We start from the raw sequence: 18,629 nt of genomic DNA, 5'->3' as shown, positions 1-18,629 counted from the left end.
TTTTATTTGATTTTAATAAAAATAAATAAACTAAAATTCTCTCAAATCTTTGAAGTTTAACTATATAAATATGGTATACCAAACATATTAAATATAACTTTCAAAAGCTAAATCCAATTTATTTCTTTTGTCATCCTTGTAAAACCAATTCATGGACTGCTACTTTAGTCTAGAAATAATTTCAATTCAACAACCAACGTTTTCAATCCCAAAACATGATCCTTTTAGTAACAACTTCTACATTAATTTGAATTTCACCCAAACTAATTATCCCTTGCATTTCAATGCCTCAAACTCAACCTTTGATTGTATCACGCAGGTGAATAGAGTCTTGTTGGTTCCTTGTGATGTCTTATGTAATTGTAATGAAGTTACAATATTAGATGAAGATGCCAATATTTTCTTATATGACTCTTTCTCTTCTGTGCCTATTTCTTCTACCGTATTAAAAGAAATTCTTCCTCACCTTGGTGAATATGCTAGGGAGATGATTGCAAACAATGATGAAGGTCATAGTATGTGGGAGCTAGATGTGACACTTGATGTTCTTAGTACATGGTAGAATGAAGATCATGATGAGGTGGCAACACTATTTAATGTGGATAGGTTGAAAATAATTGTAATGGATGATTCTTTTTGCTACTCTACAAATCAGTGTCCAATTTGTTTGGAGGAATTCTTTGATAGGTCAAATTCAAAGTTAGAATATGTTATGACAAGATGTTTACATATTTTTCATAGAGGATGGATTTTTCAATGGTTTAATTGTGCCGTAATCATCAATTACTCTAAAGGCATTATTTCACTCACCGCATAAAGTTAGGGGAATATATTGAAAAATCTGATTTTTGTCTTTTCCGCATCTAATACACAAAAAAAAAATATATTGCTACAGAAACACTTAATATTTATGTCAAAACGAATTTGAAGATATATCTCTTAAATACTCTTGGATGTTATTAATGGTGTTTTAAATTGATTGAGTTAGTTTAATCAAATCAACAATAATTTCGGAGATGCATCTTCAAACACATGTTGGACAAAATTTGAGAGACTCACTCACATAAGAGTTGAAAGTATATAAAATGAATTTGTCCGAAAATATATCTTCAAAATTTAAAATCTTTTCTGCCGTGGTGAACTATCATCTCAAAGGTGAATAAAATAATGTCATAATCTAAAAGTTAATAGGACAATTTTAATAATTTTTATCATAATCCTTTTTCTCATTCTTTGTTTTCTTGACATTAATCTCTTAAATTCTTGATCAATCACTTATTATAAATATATGATATAGTAATTTGTATCTAATTTATAAAGATAATTAAATCTATTATATTAATTTTTTGTTATGAAATTTATCAAAACAATATTGAGATGAAGGAGAGAAATAGAAGAGAGAAAATAATATAATATTATATTCTTCAAATATTATTTACAACCTTATTTATAGAATTAGGAAAATGGAAAATCGGTTAATAAGGAATAGAAAATATATAGACTACTAAATAAGACGGACATTCATATTTATATTTATTCATATTTTTGAAAGATTTATCGAAACATGCGCATACATTTTATATATTTATTGTAATTTATATTTATAAGAATAGATAAATCTATCAAAATTGGTATTTGTTCTGGACTGGACCAAGATTCGGCCAAATCTACTTTCGGCCCACCTAACCTTAGAAGCCCAAAATATCCCTGAACTCATAAAGGGCAAACAGTGCTCGTCTCCCCGAGGACCCGACAACACTGGAGCAGGTTATTTGGTGCCCGACATGAGTGCTCCCCGCGAGCACCTGCTCCACCGAGGACCCTCCTCCTCGTAAGGTTCCTTCACATCCAACCCACCGAATAATACGGAGTCCACGTGGTCCTTAAAAGACCGCGTCTACCTTGAACTTCGGAGTGGTTGACCAGGACGGAGAGCACTCACGCATCTCTGATATTTCCGCCTAGGAAACCTGGCAGTCTCCTAATTGGGCCTGGGAATCCAGCCCAGTAGCGAGATCATGACCCAGCGCTGGGGGCTATAAATACCCTCTTTCACTAGAGGGTCAGGTATTCATTCTCTTCTAACCTTTAGCTCATACTTGCGCTCTGATTGCTCGCTTTCTTACTTTAGCATCGGAGTACGTTGCAGGTACACCCCCCCTTCACTTCTCAAAGACCCAGTTCCGAGCAGGCCTTGACGATCCGTCTGATCAGGTACGATCAGTATTAAAATCAAATAATTAACATTAATTATTCTGTTTAATTTTGAAAGATTACTCAAACTTTATGCACACACATTTTATATGTTTATTTGAGAAAATAGTATTTTTTTTTTTGGTATGTTTGGATTGATGGAATGTGATAGAATGGAATGGGGTGGAGTGGTATTTAATTAGATTCCATTGTTTGGATTTATAAATAATGGATGGAGTGGAATGGAATATGATGGAATCCATTCCATCCTATTCCATCATATCCTTCAATTTTCATTCCACCCAATTTAAGGTGTATGCAATGGAATGAGCTAAAATATTCTATCCCGCTCCATGAAACTATAAAATATACACAAACAATGAAATGGAATCTCAATATCATTCCGCTCCGCTCCACTCTATTCAATCATATTCCACTCCATTCCGCTCCGTTCTAGTCCATCAATCCAAACATAGGGTCAAGAATTGAGGAAGTAGTTTTAAGTGTTCTCAAAATGTCGTCTCCAATATTTTAGCAAGGTATTTTATGATATACCTCTGCCTCTTAATGAAATGTGTTAATAAGTAATTTATTTAGCAAGACAATCAACATTAATATTTCTTTCACATAAAATGACACATGACTATTAGCATTTAGTATTATTATTGTATTACAGATGATATAAATGTATTTAGATAATTAAAGTTTATACAAAAGTAGAAGATAAGCGTACAATAAGTTGTGCCATTATTTCTTTTTAGATTGCAAAATCAATCTTCTTAAAATCAATCTTTTTAGACTCTATGTAAAAGATAAACTGCTTCTGGTGCTATGAAACCATAAGTGTCAAAAGCAAATGGCAAAAATGCATGTTAGTTGTCGAATCACGTTTTCTCATATTTGACCACTTTATTTGAAGTAGCTTTGAGAGTTGTTTGTCCCATAGTAAAACCAATATTCCTCAGTCCCACCAGTGGAAAAACTTCAGTCAAGTCCCACAAACATGTTTTCCTCTTACCCACCCATACACCAGAACATCTGTTGGTCTAAGTGTCGATATCCCCTCATGTAGATCAGTCAAGAAATTCACAGGTGTCTCTATCTTCATAGATACTCCAGCCCGCTGAAATATATCAAACAAGACATCCCTTATAGGGACATATCGGTATTTGAAGCTTGAAAGCTCCCTACAATGAATTGTGTGTTCCCTAAATATATCCAAACACGTCTTACGACAAACAAAACAAACCTCATCAATAGAAAATAAATGAATCATAAAACGGTATCTTAGGATAGTATAGTACTCCAGTGGTGACATATGTTCGCATAGCCCATCAATAGGAATAACAAGGAGAAAGTCCTGAGCATGTACGGCTTGCAAACAACCAAATATTGTTTTCTATCATGTGGTCACAGGGGCGGATTCAGACAATATATATTAGTGTGGCTAAACATAAAAGAAAATATAAATGATATTATATTTAAAATAAAAAATAATATAGTTTAATGAATTATATTTACTAATGACGGATCTTGTCAAAAATATTAGAGGGAGCATCAAATATTATCATTACAAAAAATTTATAATCATATATAATTTTTTTTCAAAGATTTGAAATATATTAACACATTAATTATAAGTTATATTTTCCTTAATTATATATATATATATATATATATATATATATATATATATATATATATATATATATATATATATATATATATATATATATATATATATATATATATATATATATATGAGAGTAGTTATATTTCTTAAATTTAAAATTGTTTGAAATTTTAGAGGTGTCTAAGTTTTATTTGAGAACTTTAGAATTAGTTTCCTATCAACTTTATTTTGAAGAATTTTTTTAAGATTATGATGGTCGTCTACACGGTTTATTAATTTAATTAATACAATATTTTTGAATTTATGTCAACTATTATAAGTTGTTATTTACACTTAATAAAAAAAACAAAAAACTTATTTTAACAACATATAGTGCATAAGAGTTGTAATTTATGATGTCTTTATTATAATTTTTTAATTTATACTACTATACTTATACATTAAATCTATTTGAAATTGAGTTGACAAGAACTCACAAACTTATGTATTATATATTTTTTAAGTATTATTAATATATATTATAATAAATTATCAATTACATAAGATAATTACTGAATATATTGGTTAGTTTTTAAAAAGGAAGTCAAGGGTTCCAGTCTTTTAGATTGTAGGTTTTTTTATTCTAAATAAAATAATATAAATTATACAACACAAAAAATATATATTCAATAACAAAGTAACTTGTTTCACTAAGTTAGTATTAAGCTTTGTATGCAGATTTATTTAATTTAATTAACTAAGTGTGTATATATAATATTAAAAAAAATTGAAAACTGGTATGGCTATAGTCACACCCTGCCACAATGTAGGTCCGCCCCTGTGTGGTCATGTCAAATTTTACATTCATGTCCTTAACAATTTTACTGAAAAGTACACTTGCTAAAATATGTTGTGCTTTTGGAGGGACGGTGTCATTGCTAGTAAATTTGTTAAGGTCAAAATTTGGAATCGCAACCCTAACACCACCCAAAACTCTGTCAAAATTTGAGTCCATACCATATACCCTACAATATCTCAATATATGATCTGTAACACCTAACATAAGGTCCTAGAAGCCACAAAAGCATATGAGGCAGCCTCTATTGTCGAGTACAAATCCAATCCCCCAACTCTAATGGATAAAGAAGTCACCCTCCATTGAATGTCCCCGAAGAAAGGACCTCTTCAATCGCCTTTCACAACTCTTTATCAAATCAAATAGATGCTTCCTCCATATGATTAAGTTGACATGTTTTTAGACCAAAAAACAATTTGGCAATACCATATAGGATCACAGTAGAAGAAGCACACTCTAAGGATCCCTTAGTTACAATAGAATATGTATTAACTCAATAGTTGTGTAAGCTCTCTTCATGGGCAACCCTTTGATAAAATCGTCATCTTGACTAACAATCCCTCCAAGCAACTTCTTCCCCAACACTGGCCTCCCAATGTCCGAGGGAACAAATCCTCACGAAGTTTACTACATCACATGAAGGCCAAAATATCTCAATCTTACCAATATTCCATTCGAGTCCTAATCGTGGTCCTGTCTCCAGAATGATGTCTAGGGCTTTAGCCACCTCTTGTGAATCCCCTATAATAGTCACATCATCAATATATCAGGCATGAAGAAGAAGCTTACAATTGTCTCTAATTTGGTGAATGAGTGAGTGTAACACAAGAGCAAAAAGGAGTGGCCCTAATGGGTCACCTTATTATACTCAAGTGGCTGACATAATATGTCCATCCTCAAGGTAAAACCTCGCTTCTTAGCCACAAAGAAACTCAACCCACAAAAAAATAGATGGGCATCTCACGCTCACCTCACACAATAAGGTGGATTGATCTTCCATGTTAAAAGCATTTGATAAATCTATCGTGAACATAGCCAAAGAACCATTTTTCGTGTTGTTTGCTTAAAACCATGTTGGCACTATAAAAAATGGCCTCAACACCGCCTGATACCTCAACCCCAAACTGAAAGTCATTGAAACTTATTCTTACCCGTAAATTTTACTAATTTCCCAATTATTTTGTTAAGTTGGATTGAAAGTATTGTGATGGAATTTTTTTCGATAAAATAATTTTAAAAAAATATAGAGAAAAGTTTGTGTCGGTATAAACTATTGTCATGCTATTAATTTTTTTATAACCAAATATTATATTAAAGAGAGTACAAGAGTACTTAACTCTTAATAGAAAAGGAGAGCAAATACAAAGAAAGTCTAACCAACTTAATGAATACAAGTAATCGGATCTAAAAACCAAGCTCTGTTATTACCACCAATCGCTCTCTTAGATCTAGCAGTTAAGCAGTTAAAAAAAAATATTTAGCCAATATAACATTATCAATAACACCTTTTGAAATGCTATATATTATAGTGATTTTGGTAAATGAAAATTAAATTTTGGATGTACTTGTCACATATACAGATCATCATCATTATTCTCGTATATTAAGCATAATATACTTGTGAATGCTATAATTATTTTGAATATTTTTAAGGTAAATTAAAACTATTGTTTCTGGTCGGTTCTATCAACCCCAACTAACCACTCTAAGGAATATTAACCTTTCTAGAATTTTCTTAGTTCACGAGATTTCTCCTCATGATGCTAACAAGGATTTCAACTACAAGAGCATCCAACGGCTCTCCACAATTCAATCCTAACAAATAGTGAGTTTCTCTCTCTCTCTCTCTCTCTCTCTCTCTCTCTCTCTCTCTATGTGTGTGTGTAGAGAATACGCCAAATTGAGGTAACAAGTTTAAAACATAATTTGAATTTAATATTCTTCCACACATAATGACTTGAGCATTGGAGTGTTAATCTCACACCGCGTGGAAAGCTTGTATTCATCATTACTTCCGATCATCGCTCTATTTCTAGTTCTAGAACAAAATAGTGACAAAGTATGTGGGAATCAACTTCTAATTCATGCGGTTTCCATAATTTCATGTTGGCTCTATAGTTCGTCATTTCATAATCTTCTCAGATCACCAAATCAACAACAATCATAATCAAAATCGGAGATCATTCACATTCGATCAAATCAAGCATCATTTCAAATTCAATTTCTTTGAATGTCCAAATATCTAATTCCTACGGTTTTAAGTGATGGTTGGATCCATAGCCACTCGATGCGGTGTGGGACGTGAAGCGTTTGTCGCTGCTCAAGTACTGATCAATCAACCACATCTACCTCCACCTCCTCAGTAAAGTGTCATGAATCCAGAAGCACTGATTCCGCTGCATCCAGACCTAGTTCAAACTCCTCAAATAATTGGATATGTCAAATTGACTCCGATTAGACCTTAGATTCCACCTCCTGCTCCACAACCAAAAGTCTTGTCTGGTTTTTAATTACTGCAAGAAAACCTTACACTAAAATGAGCTAACGGGCTGTTGAATAACATGTACAATTTTTTTGACACACAATAGAACTCGCGTGCAATAGAAGATAGGTTATCATGCCTCGAAGAGAGCCTCCACAACGCTTCACCATAAAGAAACACCATCCAAGAAGTCATATCAAGAAGAACTCGTGTTATCGTTCTGAAGCCGACCAGAACGAAGAAGGATGAAGCTCCTAAATTAAGAAATCAACACAGGAGCAAAATACATCAAGGTCTTCCTCAAATATTACACACTTGTGAGGTCATAAAATCAATTATTAATAAATTGAATTATGCGATGTGACTACTCGCTTTAACTTCACTTTAATTGGCTTTTAGGACATACCTGATCCAGATAATCCACCTTACGTGCATGGGGCCGAATATCCATGTCTCACAATTTCCTATCCAAGGAAGTTACTTATTCTTCATAACTTTGCCTTTGCCTTCCTTCTGGTCTTGCAGCAGAGCCTTGTAGATCCTTTTCGCTCTAGATAGGTTGACGCTTGTTGTCACCAGTTCGTGGTTGACGTTGTGGTATTTCAGATTAAGGTGAAATGGGGATGCCACTACATTCAAGGTTTCTACGAAGGGTCTTCCTAAGATGTTTTACAAATGACTGCCAGAAATTGAGAATCGATTGTCCTGGTATCTCGTCCATTCCCCAATGTGACCATCAACTCAATGTACCTCCAAGGACATGTTATTGTGTATTTAAAGGCTTGTAGGTATGATCATTCGTAGGGTCACAACTTCTCTTTCTTCAGTCCTTTTTAGCTAAAAGATCCAAGTACATGATGTCACAAGAACTGCCACCAGGGTCGTCCTAAATAGTTTGGAGGCCCTGTTCTATTTTTAAAATTTAGATAAAAAAATATGAAAACTCTCGCGTGTGTTTCCCTTCCATTTTCATTATTATTTTTTCCTTTTTGTTTCCTTCGACGTGTGCAAAGAGAAAGAAGAACCAAGAATAGTTTGGACCCTCAAATCAAATGAAGAGAGAACAAAAACACATAGAGAATGAATCACACATACATACGCCGTTGTGTGTTATGTTGCACAAAACACATAGATCTCACTAGTCTAGGATGACACAAAAAATTCAACATAAAAAATAATAAAATAAAATGAAATAGAGAAGAAAATAAAAGGAGTTGATCCAATTCATTGTTGCCATCGAAAATCACATTTCAATATCTCAAACTTTTGATTTTTATTCTTTTTTAGGAGTATTATAATATATCAATAATGAAACTTTTATATGGAGTGGTCTTTTCCCTCTTACTCTTGCTCAATCTCCTTCACTTTATACTCGAAACTAATCTTACATTTTTTTATTTTTGACGTGAAGTTGAATAATTTTTTATTTTGAGTGATCATGGAATTTCAATCGATCATATGATGTGCTAACATCAATCTTTTTTATAATTTGAAAAATAATAATAATTTTTTATTCTTCGAAGACTTGAAGAAAACTATTATTGTTGATTTACAAAACTATGATAGTTTATTAACTTTTAGTTTTTCTTTTGTTTTAATTGATTTTTTAATAGAATTACTACATATATTTGTAATCCTTTTCATTTATATGAAACTAAGTAATTTATAATTTTTTTATTTGTTTATTCAATAATTTATAATTTTGTTTAATAATAATAAAAAGGGTCATGCTAACGAGTGCCCCGGGGGCACTCTTTAAGATTTCCATATAAAGAAAATATTATCTAAATAAATTAATCAATTCAATTTTCAATGCATTGAATACACTTTTTTTTAATGAAACATACATTTTTGGTCATTAAAAGAAGTCAATTATTTCTATTTTTAATGTATTAAATACAAGTGTACTTAACAAAATATTCCTTTTTTAGACTCTTAACCAGTGCCCCTGGGACACTCGTTAGCATTTCCCTGATAAAAATTATATAACCATTTTAATATATATAAAATTTAGAAAGGAGATACTAAGTCTCTTACTTATGCTAGCATGGCAGAACTTAATGTCCCCTCTGACTTGTTTGAATTGAGTTTTTCTAATAAGTTTAAAATCCAATAAGTTATAAAATTTTCAATATGTGTTTATTATATAGTATAAAGTATAGAATGTATAATAAAACATGTCCATAAATATGTGCTTCTTGGAATCAGTTGTATTGGATTGAATATAATTGTTCTATTGCATTTGCATGTAGATATATTTATTAGAATCTCTTATTTTAAAAAATTTGTTTTGATTATCAAATATAAGAATAAAGAACAGAAATATTCAGTCCCACATAGGGCATGTAGTATTTACTTAAGGCAAAGTAAGTTATATAAATAAAGAAATTATCGTTCACAAATATTCAGTTTTTATTGTCTTGTGCTTATTTGAGAATGCTTGTTTGGCCACTTTCCAAAACCTACAAATTAGTTTAAATTTTTTATTCTACAAGTTTAAAGAATCTATTCTCTAAATAAAAATTAATTGAATTTGGAGGCCCTTATGATTGGAGGCCCTATGCAAATGCTCTAGATGTACGAGCAAGAGCTGGCCTTGAGTGCCACCATTGATAAGCACTCAGAAAACGTCAAAGTTAGTGATCATGACCGTTATCACCAAAAGAAAGATCTCATTTGGGATCCTCCATATTTTCTTGCTATCATAGAATCCACTGATCGGTCTCTTCGGCGCCCTAGATGAAGTGCCTCCCTCTTTCTTATTGACAACCATCAGCTCAACTATTTTCCTCTTCTTCGTCCCTTTGAAGGGATTCTTTTCTCTTGGGGTGCAAACATTGTTGGAATCGATGTAATGACGCTTCCCTTTATGTCCTTCTCCTTCTTCAATGATGGTATCCATCCCTTTGGTTCTGGCAACAGCTTCAACAATTTTCTTTGGAGATTATTCCCTCTAGGGGGAACGCTTCTTCTTTGATGAACTTTCCCGACCTCTTTTGTTATCTCTGGTGTACTCAGCCAACCTTCTCTTTTTTATTGCTCTTTCAATTGGATGCAATCGTTTGTGTCATGGTTGTGATTTTGTGGAACCAACAGTACTTATACTTATCTGTCTAGGAAGATTCCCTAATTTGATACATGTTTTTGATCATGACTTCCTTGAATTATGTATTTAAGCATTCCTTCTAAAAATTCTCCCTTGAAGTATCCAGGGGAGTGCAAGCGTAAAATCTGGATTGAGGGTCGCGATCTCATTCTTCTTTATATCGACTAGCGTCTCTCTTTGGTGCCCAGTTGGGTTTGGTGTTTACCTCTCCCCGGTTAACTCCCATGGCAAATAGTTTTTTCTCATAGTTGATGTAAGGTTGTGCTCTGCTCAATAAGTATTTTAGGATATGGGCTTCATTCAGACCTATCTTCTTTCAAAACATGCAACTTGAACTCAAACACCTTTCAAAAATACGATATTTTAACCTATCTCCTGAGCCCATCACAACCTCTTCCACTTTGGTAAAGTGGTCGATTTAACAGTGAAATGTTTCCTTTTTCCCTTTAGTGATCCCACTAAGCACAATCATTATTGTCGGTTGCCTCTTTTGAATGGTGAAGTAGGGAGTTAAAGATTTAGAGAGATCTTTCCAAGAGTCTATGCTCCCATTGGGGATAGTTTTAAACTAAGCCATTACTAGTCACGTCAAAGTTAATGCAAAGAGTTTTCATTTAACAACCCACAAGGCGTGGTAGTAGTCCAATCGGCCGTCTAGGTGCTCGATGTGTGCATTTGAATCTGTAGTCCAATCATAACGTTGGAGCTTTGAATTTTTCTCTAGCAACCTCGAAATTCAACTATCGAGGATATGAGCATACATGGGATTTCTCTTCCACTCCGGGGTCAGAGAGGGCCTTCCGGGGAGTGTGGCTATCTTTCCCCCTTCAAGGTCAGGGGAAGGAGTACGATATCTTTGGTGGTGGAGGCAACTTGGGGACCTTGGAGCTTCTCTTTGCGTTGTTGCCTCTGAAGGTCTGATCAAGATTGGCGACTTCATTTATTCAGGGGGATGCTTCTTAAACAATGATGTTATTTAGATTAATTTTTTTTAGACTCTCTTTAATTCTAAATAGTCTACAGTCGTGAATTTTAAATTCTACTGTTGCACCATACTTTAGATATTGTACAGAAGATCAGTAGTCTCTTTCTCTCCGGGGCTAGATTGTAATAGCTAAAGGTAGGGGAAAGCTTCTTGTTCAGGAATCGTAGATAGTGGTGGAGGTCCGTATGAAGGCTCGCCTTGATGAAATTGTTGTGTGGATCAGAAAAAAGAAGATTATGGAATACTCTTTTGCGGACTCTTGGTTGACCATGATATTGTTGTGAGGGATTGGACGGAGATGCTACCAAGACTGGACCGTCCACTATTTAAGGAAGAGGAAGTGGATCTTTGGAAGCTTCAGTAGCAGTGACTATAACCTGTTATTGAATGGTAGAGCGAGTGACTTTGGATTCTACCATAGTTGATGGATTTAAGGAAGGATTTGGTGGAAAGGAAGTTGAGATTCAGGAAAAGTGATCAAGGAACAAAGATATGAAATTCTAACGTAAAAGATCGAAACATCTAATAAAAGAGACCTGAACTTAATCGAAGGAGATATGAACTTCTAACGGAGAAGATATTAAACGTCAAAATGCGGGGGAATCAAGTTTCGATTCCCCAGACGACGCTACTTTTTCATGGTGGAACCATAATTGATTAGTGAATAATGAAACAGACCTTGATGCAGTGGGTCTGAGCTTCTGATGCAATGGAGAAGAGGTTGGCCTACAAAATTAGCACTCTAACGTCGAAGTCATTAAAAAAGTGAAAGAGATATGCAAATGAGAGTGGATTTGAATTTATGTGAAATGACACATCTTTACTTTTAAATAGGAGAAACGGTTAACAGCGAAAAGCGTGGAATGAGCGAGGATTGTGGTCATCCATCAGATTGACATGGCGATCAATAAAGGTTTAATGGATGTAATTGTTTGTTTCCAGGGAGAAAAGTTATACTTGTTCCATGCACTTTACTACTCCCGCTATAACAATGGACCTTTTTTCTTGGGCCTTGTCAATGACCCGTAACACATACGACAAGAGGAAGGATTCAAAATTAGGGTTCATGGAACTCCATCGATTCATGTTTTATTATGCTAAAACCATCATAAATCGTCTAGTTTCATTCTCGTCGCACACCATCATCTTTGTCCAGATTCGTTCGCAGAGGTGTCTAGTTTGTTATGAGTTTTGTCGGTTCTTGGTTTTTAGAAGTGTCTTCATCTTTTTTTCGTTCGTTCTGATTCGTCTTCAACTTCGTTTGGTTTGTCTTCAGTCTGGTTCTTAAATCAAACACATATATGAAATGAAATTAGATGTTGAGCATTACGTAATCAAAACGAAACAAATGGAGCTTAAAAGGAATCAAATTTTAGATATGAATTTTTCTATTATGGCCAAAAACTTCTTGGGAAGGGAGCACCAATTGTGGATATGAGATTTTTATTGTTGTAGTTAGAAACTTGATGTGAGAGAGAGAGAGAGAGAGAGAGAGAGAGAGAGAGAGAGAGAGAGAGAGAGAGAGAAAATAAATGTTTTTAAAATGTTATTTCTAACGTACTTCATCTTTTTCACCTTTAATGACAAATTTTTTGTGCGTTTTTTCATCGCTGATTAGCCATATGGCATACGCAGTGGCATAAATAATGACACATATCGATAAAATATTCCACATCATTGCCACATAGTCTCAACCATTGACTTTGACTAACAAATTATGACAAATTTGATACATTTTGAATAGTTGAGAAACATAAATTATCATTTTAAAATTACGAGACCAAAACAAATCCTGCATACAAAATAGGAGACGAAAAAATATTAAACCTTAAATAAAATATCATATAAAAACTCAAATGATTATCTAGTACTAGCTACAATTAAAAGAGGTTAGTTTCATAATGGGGATAGATGGCTTTTTTTCCATCCTTATTCCATGTTGTTTTGACAGAGCACTCAACTAGTGATTCTTCAATTCTTCACCATAAAAAATAATAGATTAAAAATTTTGGTCGAGAAGATCATCAGCTAAGATATATTATACTATATATTGAAAGCTAAGTCCGCAACAAAGAAAAGAATACCTATCTTTCTCCAAAAGGCACTTGAGTTCCAAACCAGTTACCATATGCAAAGTATATTTAACCTTGCTTGTTCTCCTCCAAATGATGGCCCCATAAATATTCAACCCAGAGAAAGTTTCCTTTCCAAGGTTTCTTCTATTTCAAATAAGCACGTGAAAGAAGATAATTGATGATGATAAAACATAATAGTGATATAAGGGAAACCCGAGGATAAAATTCGTGCAGAAGAATGGAGAATTTATGGAATCAAATGAGGTTAGTTGTTCTGACTTTTCTTCCTAGACATCTTGTTGTATGATAAACATGCTTTACATGGACAATTTTGTTAGGGGGGAATCTACTGGTACGAATGAGAAGAAAGGTGATCTTGGTGCCACAAGGGATCAGAAAATACCTATACAGAAAACACAATCTTTCAAAGGTAATGTGTCTTATCTTTTTTTCTCTTACCTTCATTTCTCATAAACCGTGTTAACCATTTTCAGCAGAGAAGAAAAGGGGTCAGAATTGGTTTCTGAAACAGCTTCCAATGAAAAGAAGTCATGATTTTGACTCTTTCGAAATAGAGCATGCTGCAGCAGTAGCTGCTGCTGCATTCTCGATTAATTTGCAAGAGGCCTCTGAGAAGACGAGTGAGACGCCCGAGACCTCGTTGGCCAAGACAAAAAGTAAGCTGGGCAGCTCAAAATCTTCAAAGTCCTTACTTGCTAGTGCTTCCAAGAGATTATCAGGTAAAAATGAGCACATGGCACTCTACATAACTAATAATTACCACTGCCAGAGGGAAAAAAAACAAACAAGTTTATTAAACTTTGTCTCCATCATTTTTAGGTTCATTTAGATATAAAGATGATCAGGGTGACAAGGTGTCGACATCCTCGGTTTCAGAAGAAAAGAAGCCAGAAAAGGCCAATGCGCCTGCACCATCAATGAAAAAGGCTTCAACTTTAACTGATAAAAAACCTGATATCCCAACACCAAAAGCTCCTACTCCTACTCCTACTCCTCCTCCTCCTCCTCCTCCTCCTCCTCCTCCTCCTCCACCTCCACCTCCACCTCCTCCTCCTCCACCACCACCACCACCACCACCACCACCACCACCAATTCAGAAGACTTCAAGGGAACCTAGCCCTCTAAGACAGACTACAACAGGCGCAAACTTTCAGGAGACAAATGCAGATAAATGGGAGAGAACCGAGCTGAACAAGATCAGACAAAGGTACTTGAAAACAAGATTACATTGAATTTCTACCATTGAATAAATGCTATCATCCCTTGACTCATGCATTATGCGTAGTTTATATAATAATGAAAAACATTGTCAGGTATGAGAAGCAGAAAGAGATGATAGATTCATGGCAAGACAGGAAGAGGATGAAAGCCAAACGAAAGCTAATTAAACATGAGGTTTCACTCAGACTCTTATTAGACTTTATAGATTGTATTTTAAACAGATCATCAAATTCTTCCTTAGTTAATATCAGATAATGTCTTAGGTTTTGGCAAAATTTGAGTCTTTTACATTGCCTTTTCAGAATAAATAACGTGTAATGATAAAAACAATTACAATGGAAAGATAAGAAATGTCACGGAAGATGATAATTGAACCTTAATGGAAAGACTAATCGCGAATTTCTAAATTGCAGAGTGAACTTGAGCGGAGAAGGTTTAAAGTTTTGGAGAAATTTCATAATAAGATGAAGTACGTAAATCTAGTTGCAAACGGAGCGAGAGCCATGGCTGATGAAAACCGAAAGAATGAAGAGCAACAGGCAAAAGGGAAGGCAGGTGCTATTCGAACAACAGGCAAACTGCCAAGGAGTTATTTCTGCTTTTGAAATTGTCAATAACATCAAAGTGATCCATATCTTTTAGTCATCATCATTTAGAGTAAAACTATACATGATGTTATAAAATTTGAAAAACAAAACTGTAAGCTTCAACAAATGCATGAGCTGCTACTTGTGTAAATCAGTTACAGTTTTCATTCAACAAATGCATGAGCTGCTACTTGTGTAAATCAGTTACAGTTTTCATGTTTTAAGATTTAGTTTTGGTACCACACTAAGAACTGAACCAACGCATGACTTTCGCAGTTGATCGAATAGGGTCTATCCTCATAAGTTAATTCACCATATATGCTACCTCCATATCCATGAACAATGCACTACTTCCAGCGAGGTCAATCTCCGCAATAGGGTCTATCCTCGTAAAAGTTGACAAATTCACCATCAATGCTACCTCCACATCCATGAATATTGTACTACTCAGAGATCCGACAAGTCGGACAAATTGTTAAGTCCAAGAATTGGATTCCAAAGAAATAACACTTCTTATTTTTAAAGATTAAGAAATAATAAGATAAAGAGAACTATGAAAGAAATATCTTCTATTCTATCCCATTTCTACAAGTATTCGCATAACTGTTGGAAATTTTGCACATAAAATTTAAGCATGTAAAGGCTTCTTTGTACAATAGTTAAACTCGGCTTTAGGAAGAAAACAAAATTACAACTGACAATAATCTTAAAGTAGATATGAAGGTAGCACAAAAAACTACAGAAGAAAATAAATCCTATAAAATACAAAAACCTAAAAATAACAAAGAAACCACCACCACCACATGGTAGAACATTCAATCCAAAAGTATATAGTGAATTTGTTGAAGTTTGATAAACATGCCACAACTGACTGTAGAACCAAGGCTACATCTTATGATGTTATTTCTCTAATCAATCTTTGGATCGTTGGGTATGCAAAGTACAATACGAGGAACGATGGGATGGCAAAAACAATAGTGAGTAGGAAGTAAACGATTAAAATGACAACACTGCAAGGAATTACAAAAAAGGCTATCAGAAGCAAAATGATGACCAATGGGAACTTGGATGTAAAGTGAAGGAAGAAATCCAGAGATTTATGAAGGGAAAAATAGTGTCTCTCTCCATCACTGGCACGGCCTGCGTTATTAGATCCCAATTGTCCAGAACAATGACTACTTGAGGGCCTTCTAAGGTTACAACTAGTACCTTGACTTCCCAAAGGGTTGAACTTAGGAGACCAAATTGGTTGGCTGTCCACAGAACCAGAAACTGCCTTATGCCTATCACCATTCAGGCTCTCAACCATCCAAAGAAGGAAGAAATTTTTGCGAGGAAATTTCAGATTCCCCTTGTAGATGAACCGGAATGATAATAAGTGGCACCATGGACAAGTAACGAAGAACGGAATCTTGATTTGTTGGGTAGGAAATTTCATTACAGCCCACTGAAGTCCTAGGACGCAATTTTTACAGAGGGTGTGTCCACACCATAAGACATAAGGCACATTCTCAACTATATTGAAGGACTCCCAGCATATTGGGCATTCCAGCCCTTCATCTTTGCTAGCATTAGAGCAGACCTCATCATCCGAGCATTCTGCACAGCTTAGGATTGGCTCTGTGGAGCTTCTTTTCATTCTAATGCTTGTAAGGGCATGTGATGCGAAATTCCACATCTTTAAAGATGAAAAGTTTACAATGCAAAGGCAGAAATCACAGCAATATCTGTATATAAGCCATTGTCACACAAAAGAATAACCTTCCCATTAAGCTGAGCTCGAGCTGTTAGCTTCCTCTGTTGCTTACCAAGCCCTTTCAACCTCAATAAAAATCTACACAAAATAAAAAAAGAAAAGAAAATCTAAATTTGTTGTGTAGATGTAATTCTTAAAATAATAAAATCAATGCCCCTCTAAGATGTGAATACGAAAAGAAAAACAGACAATCGAAGCATAAAGAAACATAGTGTATGTTTGGTTAAGCTTTTGGAAGAGGCAAAAGCAATTCTAAAGGTGTAGAACTGTTTCTGGAATGATTTGGAGGTGTTTGATTCGTATAAAATAAAATTGATTTTGTCTTCAGAATTGATTCTATTTGAAACTTTTGAGTTTAAACCTAATTTTTACTCTAAATTTGTAATTCAACTCGCTTTTACATGTATCCAAACATAAATTACTTTTACATCCAACTCACTTAATCAGAATCAATTATACAAAATCAATACACTCAGAATCAATTCTCCTCACCGTAGAACCAAACATTCACATAGTTTATTGTGAATCACTGCATTAACACATTCTAAATGAATAAAAAAACTCTAAATAGCACATTAACCTAACTCCAATCTAAATAATAACTATCCATTAAAATTTAAATACCAAAATAAAAAACAAATAAAATCTGAGATCAATACATGAAGTTATAATAATCGGATTAACAAAACCTAATTTGCATTACAATTATAATATTCTCCCTTTTCTATCAAAAACAACAAAATAGGAAAATCAAAGATCTAGATACAAGACCTAGAATCTAAATTTTGAAAATTTTGAAGCGAGAAACGATCATTACAAGAAGAAGAAAAATCATACCGTTAACTAACATGAAGTGTGGAATTCGAGAATCAATCGAAAGCGAATTAGGTTTGAAATTTAGAGATGAATCAGAAAATTTGACGAATCTGGAAAGAACATGCTTTTTTCTCTCTCTCACTCTCTTTTTCTTCAGCTATGGGAATTGCATGAAAAAGATTGCGGTAATTTATATTAGGGGGAAAATGAGAGAAAACGACGTCGTTTTGGGGACGGTTAAGCTAGTTATTCTTTGGTATGAATGAGGTTGGCATTGCTTAATTTGTGATATAACAAACAACACAACTGTTAAGCTTAGAACGAAAGTGGATTTTCTTTTTGTTGTAGAAAACGCCGGTCAATTATGCGTTTTCATCGGAGTTCTATTATTAATATTCTTTCATCAGTCTTCACTAATTTAAAATGTTGGTATTATTTTATACATTATATGTCAAATAATGTGACAAAATGTTATTGAATTTATATGTAAAATAATTATATACTGCACGTATAAATTGAATCGATTTTTTTTTCAAAGATGAATATCAATCAATGCTCTTAAAAAATATTATCACTAAAAAAGAACTACGGTGTGTATTAAACATCACGTGTGTTTTTATACTACGGATTTATTTTTTATCACAAGTTTTTTTTGAAAAATATTTCTATACATCTGTTTTTTTCTTGTTAAATAAATGGTAGGCAGTACCACTAGTTCACCAGCGTGTTGCTCTACAGGATGTCATCATGAGAATGACATGCTTGGAATGCCCAAATAGATCCAACTAAAAGGTGTGGTAAACATGGTTAATTATAACTAATACCATTAATACCATTAATTGTGTTAACTAATTATATTACATAAGAGACAATACATCTAAATGTTTCCTTAAAGTTGCGGATAAATGGAAAGAAGTCC

The 18,629-nt window shown here is 34.0% G+C and overlaps 2 protein-coding genes and 1 pseudogene across 3 annotated transcripts; 2 read left to right on the top strand and 1 right to left on the bottom strand.

The window, feature by feature from the left end:
• The first annotated feature begins 123 nt into the window (after positions 1–123).
• LOC131643232 (uncharacterized) lies at positions 124–817 on the top strand (annotated as a pseudogene).
• Positions 818–13,176: 12,359 nt separating this feature from the next.
• On the top strand, positions 13,177–15,341 carry LOC131643191 (formin-like protein 3). Of its 2 annotated transcripts, none has more exons than XM_058913344.1 (6): positions 13,177–13,573; positions 13,648–13,739; positions 13,807–14,049; positions 14,150–14,537; positions 14,644–14,725; positions 14,965–15,341. In XM_058913344.1, the coding sequence occupies exons 1-6, from the start codon at positions 13,548–13,550 to the stop codon at positions 15,154–15,156; spliced, it is 1,023 nt and encodes a 340-aa protein (XP_058769327.1). In that variant the 5' UTR covers positions 13,177–13,547; the 3' UTR covers positions 15,157–15,341. The 2 variants fall into 2 exon arrangements, with proteins under 2 accessions (XP_058769327.1, XP_058769326.1); XM_058913343.1 differs by having other exon boundaries at positions 13,178–13,573; positions 13,804–14,049.
• A 424-nt stretch (positions 15,342–15,765) lies between these two features.
• On the bottom strand, positions 15,766–18,068 carry LOC131643192 (uncharacterized). Its single transcript, XM_058913345.1, has 2 exons — positions 17,732–18,068; positions 15,766–16,972 (listed from the first exon to the last, which is right to left on the bottom strand). Exon 2 carries the CDS (start codon positions 16,814–16,816, stop codon positions 16,031–16,033), a length of 786 nt encoding a protein of 261 aa, XP_058769328.1. The 5' UTR covers positions 16,817–16,972; positions 17,732–18,068; the 3' UTR covers positions 15,766–16,030.
• Between the last annotated feature and the right edge of the window lie 561 nt (positions 18,069–18,629).

The sequence above is a fragment of the Vicia villosa genome, unplaced genomic scaffold (assembly GCF_029867415.1).
Source record: "Vicia villosa cultivar HV-30 ecotype Madison, WI unplaced genomic scaffold, Vvil1.0 scaffold8, whole genome shotgun sequence".
In the NCBI taxonomy this organism is placed as follows: Eukaryota; Viridiplantae; Streptophyta; class Magnoliopsida; order Fabales; family Fabaceae; genus Vicia; species Vicia villosa.
Note: the sequence above shows the minus strand (reverse complement) of the source record. Positions and strands in the feature narration are given on the sequence as shown.

Bases quoted from the DNA above. Each gene is read 5' to 3' on its own strand.
- LOC131643191 (XM_058913343.1), top strand. From the start codon at position 13,548: ATGGAGAATTTATGGAATCAAATGAG. The intron at 14,538-14,643 runs GTACTTGAAAAC...AAACATTGTCAG, and splicing joins CTGAACAAGATCAGACAAAG to GTATGAGAAGCAGAAAGAGA. The intron at 14,726-14,964 runs GTTTCACTCAGA...TCTAAATTGCAG, and splicing joins GAAAGCTAATTAAACATGAG to AGTGAACTTGAGCGGAGAAG.
- LOC131643192 (XM_058913345.1), bottom strand. From the start codon at position 16,816: ATGTGGAATTTCGCATCACATGCCCTTACAAGCATTAGAATGAAAAGA.